At 39.2% G+C, this 11,440-nt stretch overlaps 1 protein-coding gene across 3 annotated transcripts; it reads left to right on the forward strand.

The window, feature by feature from the left end:
* Positions 1-1,731: 1,731 nt before the first annotated feature.
* Positions 1,732-10,464, forward strand: zbtb32 (zinc finger and BTB domain containing 32). 3 transcript variants are annotated; one of them, XM_086114253.1, is made up of 5 exons: positions 1,732-1,788; positions 4,511-5,411; positions 8,406-8,494; positions 9,483-9,602; positions 9,709-10,464. In XM_086114253.1, coding segments are annotated over exons 1-5 (1,350 nt in total). In that variant the 5' UTR covers positions 1,732-1,787; the 3' UTR covers positions 9,948-10,464. The 3 variants fall into 3 exon arrangements, with proteins under 3 accessions (XP_085970379.1, XP_085970377.1, XP_085970378.1); XM_086114251.1 differs by having other exon boundaries at positions 9,447-9,602; positions 9,709-10,461; XM_086114252.1 differs by having other exon boundaries at positions 1,753-1,811; positions 9,447-9,602; positions 9,709-10,462.
* Positions 10,465-11,440: the final 976 nt, after the last annotated feature.

Raw genomic sequence — 11,440 nt, forward strand, 5'->3', positions numbered from 1 at the left:
TGAAGGTGGCGTCTGCGTGTTGTTGTTTTTTTTGTTGTTTTTGTTTTTAATGCTCAAATATAGGTGTGATAATTGAAATCTGTGTGCCCCACATCAGGGATTTGTTTCTTTTTCAACCCAGTTCTCATGGGATGGTTTAATCTAAAGATGCAATTCCAATTTTAAGAGCTCATCAAGTGTGTCGTGGAAAATTACACAATTTCACTTGAATGGTACAAAAACTATCATTTATTCACTGAATATATGACCAGTGTTTGACTGGAAAACGAATCCAGGGTTTATTCGACTTTTTGGCCGAATAAGTCCTGCAACTCTTAAAAGAATAAGCAGTACAGAAAACGGACGGGTGGATTTGCTCGAAATAATCCATTGATGTTCATCTAGCTATGCTCGCAACGGGTCGTGACAGTGTGGGGATCTGAATTTAAGAGTGGGACATTTTCAAATTTAAATGATTTGACTCAGTTCAATTCAGTGGGATTACGATTCCATTCAATATGGTACTGTCATGTTTTGCGTGATGGTCGTGCAGAGGACCCTAAAAAGCAGGGAGGCAGGGTGGAGTGACCAAAATGTATTTAACAAAATTGCAAACAGGAATACACCGGAGAAACTAACTAAAAAAACTCACTCAAATAAAGTCCAGAAAAACCACAAGAAAGTCAAAGTACCAAAAACCTTAAACAGAAAACAAAACATGACACGTGCACAGAGACACACAAGTATCCGACATCAAGTGGTCATCCTTTTAAACAAACTAATGACACAATGACCAACAGGTGTGCAGCTGCAGGCGGAGCCCTACAGTGCCACCTGTTGGCCACAAACAGAACCATGATAGGTACGGCTGTAGTTAATTAAATTCAAAGCACCAATAAATCCAAACCATTCATACCAATTCATTTTTCCTTATATTAATTCTTGGGTGTAAACCATGAGATTTTTGTAATAACTTTTGTAATATCTAAAAAGAAGTAAACTTGACCTTACTAGATTTTGAGGATTAAGCAACTTTTTTTTTGTTTTGTTTTGCTTTTTTATATCTAGGCTGCTATGGCTTTTTAAGGCGTTTGTACAATGATTTTTTTTGGCCACAGGCGATGGCCAAATTCATACAATGGTGTGCTGTGTTTATTCTTCAATTTGCTGGCGAGTTCCACGCTGTACACTCAATCCTACTGGTGTCCCAGCCACACAGCTGCAGTGGAAACATTAACCAAACCGAAGCCTCTCAATTACAGACAGCAACTCTTATGTTCAACCTCTTTTTGTCTCAGGATCTGTCAAATTCCTTTTTGTTAACTTTGTTGCCAACGGGAAGTGGCTATTGCAAGTTTAGTGTATAGCTCCTCAAGTCCAACATAACAGGTAACAGCGTAACAGCTGGTCAGTTACGCCTTCTATCCCTGATTGGTTGGTTTTCATCAGGAGCGGTGGTTTTCTAAAAATTAAAAGAGAGGTACAAGATGGCGCCAGAGAGGGATCCCCCTGCCTCCCATCCCAAATAATTTGCTCTTTTTTTACTGCTAGGTACTACAGATAGTTACAACAAAAATGAGAAAAAGTGTTTGGGGTTTTTCGCCTTCAGTTCCTAGATAGACTAATAAATGCCAAAAATAAGGTCGCAATAAATGCACCAAAGAGAGAGAGAGAGAGGGATGAAGGGGAGGGACCACAAACATGAGAGGAAACTTCCCTCATTAAATGTACATCCCCAATGACAAGTCGTCATTGCCATGATGTAAGACGACCCATCATTCACCTGGAAGAATATTCACCATCGACCAAGTAAGTGTCTCATCAACTTTTCTGTAAGTACACACATTCGAACGCACTCGTCTGATGACTGATCATTACCCTTAATGTTTGGAATTTTTGCGGAGGATCTCGAGGTCCTCTTCTTCTTAAGCACAGAAGCTAAAGTTCATGTTCATGTCCAGTCAAGAGACGGTTGCTCCTACAGGTCACAGCATTAGGTACAATTGCACAGTTTAATGTCAATTAATACAAGAGCTGTCGCTAATGTGCTTTAGGGAGGGCAAAATATTAGCAATAGGTCTCAGTATGATGCGCGGCAGTACATTGACAAGTGGGAATCGAACTAAGTAATATATTGCACACACATATCTCTTTGATATAATCCATCAAAAGTGAGCATCATCAATTTTTTTAAATGATTTCATTAGACTGTGCAGTGAGGTTAAATCAAAAACGGTGCCAGCAAAACATGTCAATTTTGATAGAACACATGCAAGTCTTAAAATACAGTAAGTGTCATCGAGAAAGCAATGTCGACAGAATTACAGGAGAATGTACAGTTGTGGTTGTAAGTTATTTCCTGCGGCAGAATGGTACAACCTACATTTCTGGTCGAGGGGAAGAAAACTGAATTACGTGCTAATGCTTGCATTGACTTGACCATGACCCTAAAAATAAAATTGTTGTGAAAAGCTGTACTGTCATAGCTTTTCATGTCCAAAAGGTAGTCACTGGATGCAAAACTCTGAATGTTACAAAAAAATAAAAAAACAAAACAAAAAACCCCCCCATAAGAATAAATAATTATAATAATAACATTTTAAAAATGTGATATAAGGTTGGAATAATTTTAACAAAGCTGCTGTTTGATTTCTGTTGCGGATAAGGAAGGCTCCTATTGTAAATAAGTAGCTATACAGTCTACACATGTACAGAAAAATAAAAATAAAATAAAACGCCAAGGGAAAACAAGTGGTTTTGAGGTTTTGAATGTTTTTACATTTTTGGAAATAAATGATGATATTGCCAGAAATGCGAGTGAAGATAGATGATGATATTGGTCATTGGCATTTCGAAGTTAACGTAATATTGTCAGTAGTTTAGAGAGTTATGCAAACATTTACCTATCAATAGCAAAATTGGAGAAATTGATTATTTTGCACTGGACACTGTATTTATTCTTTTATTTGTGTGTTCATGCATCGATAACGATATATCATTTGAAGGTTTGGGGGTCACTGATACATGGCCTTATTTATATAAGAAAAACAATGTTGAGAACAAAAAAATTTGAAATAAAATAGGTAAAACATTATTAGTTTGGTTAATAAGTAAATAATGCTTATCCAATTCCTATCAAAGAAAAAAAAAGGATATCTACGTGATCCTTAACTTTTAAATGGTAGTGTACGGTATATTTACAATGGTGGATTTTCATGGAAAACAAAAAAGTATATTTTAGGCGTGTGTGTGTTTATTGTATACGTTAGTAAAATAACAAACAACATTAGAATGCAGTGCAAAGAACGCGACAGAGGATTAGAATTATACGAATCAAGCTCATCCATGATCAATCATCCAACACAACAATGGTATCTCAACAGTACAATTTGCAAAATTATCATTTTAAAAACTGCCGCACGTTCTCAAGAAATACCAGTACGTAAATTATATCTCATTTTGTTAATCATTTACTTTCCATCTGTGAAAGGGGTTTGTTTGTAGAAAATGTGGCTCATCACACGCTGCATCATCTTAAAGGTTCGGCTGTCTAACAGCCATCCGTACAACGGATTATACAGCGGGGTGCGGGGGGTTCTCTTTTTCGAAAATCTCGTTCTAACTTAAATTTGAGATATGTGCGATCCAAATGTTGTCGCAATGTTGTCGAGTGTTTCGTTACGGTTTAAAACATTGAAAGTACTTTTGTGGCTTTACGGCCTGCGTGTGAAATCTGTCAGAAGACACAAGCCCAGTTGCCAACACTCAAATGTGATATCAGCTATGATACGATGCGTCTATGAATAAGAAAAAAAAAAGACAACCTCTGACCTCGGTTTAGATTTGAACGGATGCCATATCAGACAAGGGACTGTATTTGGTAACATCATTTATCAAGAACCGCAAGTTCCTGGCAATGTAGATAACAAGGGGTAGGACTCGATTTTTTTTTTTTTTTACTTCTTCCTACTCCTTTGAACATATAATTTGTGATGATGATAATTTTCTTTTCTTTTTTATATCTTGCTTGCCTTCATTTCTTGCCAATTTGTTGCTGTATTGTATATTTAATATGTTCAATAAACAATAAACAAACAAACAAACAAATGTAGGTGCAGAAACGTGTGTTCCAAATGTACTGGCATCCTCACGCATGCAAATGAATGAATTATATTCAATTGTAAGCATTACAATACATCATATAGAGATAAAACATAAAACCAATTTTATATATATATATATAAATATATATTAAAATATATATATAAAATATACACATATATATATGTGTGTGTGTGTGTGTATATATACAGTATATATACTGTATGTGTGTGTGTGTGTGTGTGTGAGAGAGAGATTTTTGGGGAGCGTGAGAGCAGTTTTTCGAGTGTGTGTGCGTGTCTGTGTATGTGGGGGGTCAGGGGGGGGGTTAAATTGTATTTTGGTACTTTATTGGTAGCAACCTAACAAATGGATGAAAAGCTCAACCTGAACCCATTTTTTCTCCTTTGTTCCTTTGTGTTTATTTCAGTGATGATTCGACTCAACAACAGTCAATACTTCCATTTCCTGCAGCGGGCCAACGCTTTACGGCGCTCAGGTTCAATGTGTGATGCCCTCATCTTGGTGAAGAACCAGACATTTCGGGCTCATCGGCTGGTGTTGGCCTGTGCTAGCAGACGACTCGAACAGAAACTCGCCCAAGCGGACACAGACGGAGAGGTCCACTGTAGACTGGAGGATCTCTCACCAAAAACCTTCCAGCAGGTCTTGGACTTTGCCTACACACAGAGTCTGGAGGTGTCGGAAGATGATCTGCAACAGCTTCTCCTCGCTGCTCAGTTTCTGGAAATGCACCCGCTGGAGGAGCAGTGCCAGCGCCACTTGGACACACTCAGAACAGGGCAGGTGGGTCAAAGACACAAAGGAACCAGTGAGAGCGATGAGGAAGAGGAGCTCAAGAAAAAGAGTGATGCGGAGGAGAACCTCCAAGAGGCTCCTATCACCAAAACCAATATCACGGAAAAGACAACCGCAGAAGAATCAAGAAAAAAATCCAAATTGACGATATACAGTCGAGGCAGCGTCATCACCAGCTCAGTCTCCAACTCGTCCTCCTCTCCTTGGACCATCCCAAACCACATGTGGAGCTGCGCAAGCAGCCTGAGACGTCGAGCCGAGAACGACTCCACCTTGCGAGCAGCTCAGCCCACTGCAGCACATGCCATCACTTTCCCCACACCGCACATCTTCCCTCTTCTAGGACCCCCTTTCCAATCCCCGAGTAACCGCTCTGTGGTAGCAGGCTTGCATCCACTTTATGGACAACAGCTTTACTTTGCCACCACTGAGACGGGAGGTAACATCAAACCGGACTTGCAGGTGACAAGAATAAAGGCAAGCAAGAAGGCAGACAAAACCAGTGAGATCGGGTAAGTACTATAATGCTCTTAGTAGTAGTAGGAGGCGTATTGAATATTATATTATGCATATATATACACACATATATATTAGATGCACACACACCCATATATACGGTAATCTAGGCAATATGCGTGTATACAATCAGATGATAGATGACAACGTTATCTTCGATTTTCCGATTACGATTGTTATAGAATAATATTTCTATATTATGTAATACATTACATTACATGATTAAGTATTTTAATATCTGACAGTGGTCAACACATTTTTAATCAGAGATGTAAGGAAACTTTTTTTTTGCACTGATTCCGATGGGGTTTTAATAATAACAATAAAAATAAAAGAATCACAATCAATAGTGATGTATGTAATGCAGTCTCATAAAATGTCTTAAAATGTCTTTTGAAATCTTTTTTTGACAGACTTTACATGTTATCCGTTCTCTTCATTATCTGTCTGCCCGAAATGTTGTGAATCATCAGTCCTTTTTTTTTTTTACCTCAAGTTGTGCTTGCATGACATGATTTCCATTCATTAACTTGATTTTTCCCTTCAGAGCGTTAAAACACCCGACTCATCGGCATGTGCTGCTTTTAGAATGAAAATGAACAAAAAAAGTCAGATCTCCAAATATCAATAATGTAGTTGTTGTTTTTTTTTTTTTAATGAATTGTCTCAAAACCGACTGATCACTCTTAATTGTTTTGAATAAATGCGCGCTGCCTCTCGTTCCACACTGTATCACCCAATTGTGTGTGTGTAGGGGAGTCCCCTACATTTCTCCCCTCCTTTGCACAAATCAAGATTTTCCACCCACCGAAACGCTGTTGCGTGGCAAAAAGTGACAATTTCTACACTCTGTGAAACTGTTTTGGAACTTTGTGGGGGGGAAAACCCCCCAACTATTACTGTGTTTCTTTGAATGATCCTCTTCCTCCCACTTCAATGCAGCATGACAGTATTTATCCTGTAGTCGAGACGAGAGGAAGTCATAGACTCAAAGGCCAGGCCACGACATTAGGTACACCTGCACAACCTAATGAGCTGCATCACAAGAGATGCCACGCTGTCTTTTCTAAATGATGAAAAGTATAATATTAATCATAGCCTATTATTTACATTAATATCTCTCAGACAGTGTAGTTTTTTTTAATGGCATTACTCTACAAAGTTTCTCAGGGCTGATGTATTTATTTCGTTTTTGGATTTCGCTTGACTCTGGTCTACCTGTGTGGTGTGGAATTTGTGTGTTTTCCCGTCGCTTGCTTGGGTTTTCTTCAGGTACTCCGTCTTGCATTCTAAAAGCATTCACATTGATCCAGATTCTCAATGGTCCATCGAGTGTGTATGGTTATTTGTCTACTGTACTGTATAGTGCAGAGGTGCCCATTACGTCGATCGTGATCGACCAGTAGATCAGGGACTGGTCCCAAATCGATCCGAGGGGTGTAGAGGAAAAGAAATAATAATAATAATAATAATTGTGTCTCTGTTCATGTTAGTAATATATTTTTGTGTTAATGCACACTGCACCCTAATCATTCTATCAGTCTCCCTTTCACAAAAAGTATTTAAAAAAGAAACTAAAATAAAGCAGGTCATCTTTAACCTACGGTGGCGTGTGACTGCGTCACCGGAAGTTATTAGCGCTCAGCAGTCTGCAGTTGCAGCTTGTTCTCAGAGTTGTTGCGCTATTCTTTTATCGTTATCATTATTCTCATTCAGAGTTTGTTTTGTGTAATTCACTGAGGGGACGGGCAAAGAATGGGAATCTGGAGGGCTGATCCCGGGAGGTTGGTTGATCGAAAAGTAGATCTTCGGTCAAAAAAGTTTGGGCACCCCTGGTAGAGTGTATGTGCCCTGCGATTGAGTGGCAACCAGTCCAGTTTGTAAGCCGCTTCTCACCTAAACTCAGCTGGAATGGGGCTCACCTATGACTGTAATGCGGAACTCGACTATTATTATCAGCTGCAGAAGAAGTAATACGAGTAGCAGTTATTGGCATCACAGTCGTATGTCAATCCGTTTGAGATTTTATTCCAAAGTTCGACGACAGGTTTAGTGCACTGGTACAACAACAAAGTCTTAACTCGTGACTTTTTTCACAAATCAGGCACACGAGTCGAACAACTACGTGCTACTCGCGACATCAAACTGCACACCCTAACATTGACGTGACCTATAAACCGGTACACAACACAACAGTGCTCATCACAAAAACAAGACAGTGGCAGAATCATGCATTGGCGCCTGAGTCAACCTGAAGGGAAATGTGAAGAGTTCCAAACAGCAATTGTGTGTGCTCAAAGCCTGTAGGCTTCAGATAGAAAGTTTTAAAAAAATGTTAGGAAAAGCCTACTAAAACAACTGAACTTTATTTTGCCGTTAAACATTTACATTTAAAAGGTGGCAGTTGTGTGTTGACGCTCCTTTAACTTAACATGAGTCCAAATATGATTGGATCCTTCTGAGCGCAGCCAAATCGGCAGTTTTAACAGCATGTGCACGCTTGTGCTATCACATTATCTCGGTTGTTCACATTTACTTCCTCTCCTTGAAACGATTTCATTTATTTTTGCTATTCAGTTGGACAGCCGGTTATAGGTCGCATGATAAATGTGGGAAAAACAATTGAAATGATTTATCTTGGTCGCATTTAATTATGTATATCACAAAACCTGGCATTTGAAAAGTGGTGTGTAAACTTTTTATATCTACCAGCATGTCCGACTCATTTTGCGGCTAGTAGACCCAAGTAGAATATGATGTCAACCTGTAAAGGCTTGCCATACAACTAGTAAAAGTTGTAGCAGTAGTAGTACTCATAGCATCATGAATAGGAATTATGGTTTTTTTTCAATTGTTTATTTTTAGAGTCACTCCTCGTAGTTAGATGTGCAGAGTCCATTTTTAACAGTAACCTGGTGATTGGCTTCATATCGTATCGTGAGTTATAAAAGCTGAGTGTAAACAAAGTAAAAAAGTAATTTTCTCCACAGTTGCCCAGGAGCGCACAAAGCCAACATGGTAAAAGAATGCAACCACTGCAGGTCACAACCGCGTCGAGACCCTGCCTCCTTGCCGTCAGGTAACCACCGTAAGCCAACACACAATACAAATTATATAATCGACATAATGTACAAATAAGCAAAAGCACGCATCAGTGGTGTTGGTGCAGAGTGTCGTCAAGCCGATGCGAAAGATAATGTCACACTTCAAAAAAAAAAAAAAAAAGCAACACTTGTCCTGACCTCCAATGATGAACTACGCAGTGGAAAGTAACCAAGAGAGTTGTGGTTTTGCGAGCAGAGTGCAGCATGTGGTTTATGAGATGCAGCTATGCTGCAGTACAGTATGTCCTGCACACAAGTGTGGTGTGTGTGCAAAAACAACATCACACAATCACGCACGCAACGTGTACTATTTTAAATGTAGCTGACATGGCTGGATTGTATACTGGCAGTTCTTCGCTCCCATACATATGCATGTGGCGTGGATCACCCCCCCACCCCCACCCCAATTGAGCTCTTTTGAACAAAAATGTACTCACTCAAAAGGTTAATATTATTGAGGTACTGTACTACGTTTGTATTGCATGTCATTCCAAATCCACAACAACCCAAAAAATATTAAGCCTACACAAAATAAACTACAGGGCAGTCAGTATAAGACTGCAAGCGCAACTAAGCCATGACTGCCAAGTAGTGTTGAATGGTGATATTACAACTTAAAACCATGCAATGGAACCCAACTATAAGCAAGGGAAAGAGACCAGAGACCTGGTACTTTGGTCCCTTCACCACACTGTTTTTCACCTCTTTCACTTCAACACTACGACAATGACAGAAAAGTCAACACAAAGTGACATGATGCTGACTCAAATCATCACACAGCTGATTCAACTATGGCATATTTTACAACATAGTCAAAGACAGATTGGATTTTTTTTTCACAATGATATTGACATGTATGAATGGAACTACATCATGTTGAAATCAAACCATGATGGGTTGATTTTCTTGCACCTTGCTGTTGAATAGGTGAAGCCTGCGCATGTTGTCGCCTCTTTGTGACAGACAATGAATGCCGATTGAACGGGCAAGACTTGAGAGGAGAGAGACCCTACCAGTGCCGACACTGTCCTAAGAAGTTTAGTCTCAAGCATCAACTGGACACGCATCACCGTATTCACACAGGTGAGTAAGTGAAATTTAAAGAGTCTTACAGGATCTTGGCTGACCCGTGAGAACTGCTTAAATGTAAAAATAACAAACCTCTTGATGGCCTCCTCTCGTGCCAAAGGTGAGAAACCCTTTGAGTGTCGTCTGTGTGGTCAGCGCTCCCGGGACTTCTCAGCCATAATCAAGCACCTGCGGACTCATGGTGGGGCATCCCCTTACCGGTGCACCCTGTGCTTAGAGTTCTGCAGCAGTCTGGTGGCCATGCAGAGGCACGTCAAGAGCCACCCGCTGCACGAATTCCCCCCAGACTGGAACATCAGTTGCACATACCTGTACACGTCACATATCAGTCAACACTGACAGCTTTCAATAGGACACATCTGTACAGTGCAATAATGCACTTGGCGTCTTCTTGCATCACCAGTTTGGAGGACTTGATCTATGTTGACCTGGTCCATCTGTTGGGTTTTAAAATCAAATATGACCTTTGAATTTAAAACGTTACGGTTAATCCCTGAGTTATCTTCAATTGTGAACATTGACTGCCCATTTGTGAAAATGTGGCTTTTTTTTTTAATTCACACTATTGCATTTCAATATTAAAATGGATGGTTGAAAAACAGTGTGACGTTTCACTTACATAACACAGGACTCGACAAAAGATTGCAAGGGGATAGGGATGTGACATTTCACTCATGCCCTGCTTTGATTCAAATTCCAGTTCCCGACTTCGATTGTAAGTACATCTTTTATTTATTTTTATTTTTTACATCAATGCGATTTTTAGGCAGTTTAAATTGATTTTATCGATTTTCGATGAATCGTTACATCCCTACCTACAAGGGCAGCAATCTTCATTCAAGTATCACTTTTTATGAGTTACAACCGTTCCCATGTTAGGCAGCTAACCATTTTTAGCATTTAGCTCCGAAGCTAGCAATAACGGATCAAATCAAACAAAAGAAACTGTGCCAAAAATATATGTGATGATTTATTTATTTTTTAACTTTCGTACCTGATAATTTTTTCTTTGGGGCTCCAGAGCAGGCAGTTTTCGACTCGGAAGAGGCATGAGGCTTCACCAGTGAGTTGAATTTGTTTAAGTGGGCATGGACTGTATTGATGACATCACCACAGCTGGATTCTGAGTGGTCAAACTGAGAGCGTTCCAACCATCCCTTCGTTACAAACATCCCGGTCTCCCCCTTACATAGCATGAGTGTGTGACTTTTGCCACCTGTATTTGCCGTAATAGAAAGCACACACAATCCTGAGATCCAATTAAATTCAATGATTAAACAAAAAAAACCCTGATATACACAAATAAATACAACTTATTTGTTGAAACGTCTTAACATCTTTATTTAAACAAATAATATAAATAAAAAAGTGCATAGAAAAATTTAACAGGTTTAGAAATACATATACAAATATTTACAAACTCAGGGTTGATTTGTACATGGTAACAAAGACATCAATTTAAAGATCACAATTTTCCTCATTTTTGTCTTTAACACTTACTTTAAAATAACCCTACTATATATATATTTATATATATTTGTGTGTGTGTATGTGTGCGTGTGTGTATATTTATGTATAACATATAGCTTTCTGAACAGATGCTGGGTGAGACGTTCTGGACCTTTTTTTAGACGTCTGATTACAATTTTGCATCCTTCATTGCAAACCCACTAACACACACACACATATATACACGCACACGCACACATGCACCTAAAACAAAGCGAAGTCAAGTGTTGACAAGCAAACACCAACTCTGCAGACATTAAAACCGAGTTATCCTCTGTTTTTGCATCAGTATTCCCAAACATCTGTTGTGACAGCTGAGGTAG

The sequence above is a fragment of the Hippocampus guttulatus genome, chromosome 6, assembly GCF_054856545.1.
Source record: "Hippocampus guttulatus isolate MCC_2025c chromosome 6, RoL_Hgut_1.0, whole genome shotgun sequence".
Lineage (NCBI taxonomy): Eukaryota > Metazoa > Chordata > Actinopteri > Syngnathiformes > Syngnathidae > Hippocampus > Hippocampus guttulatus.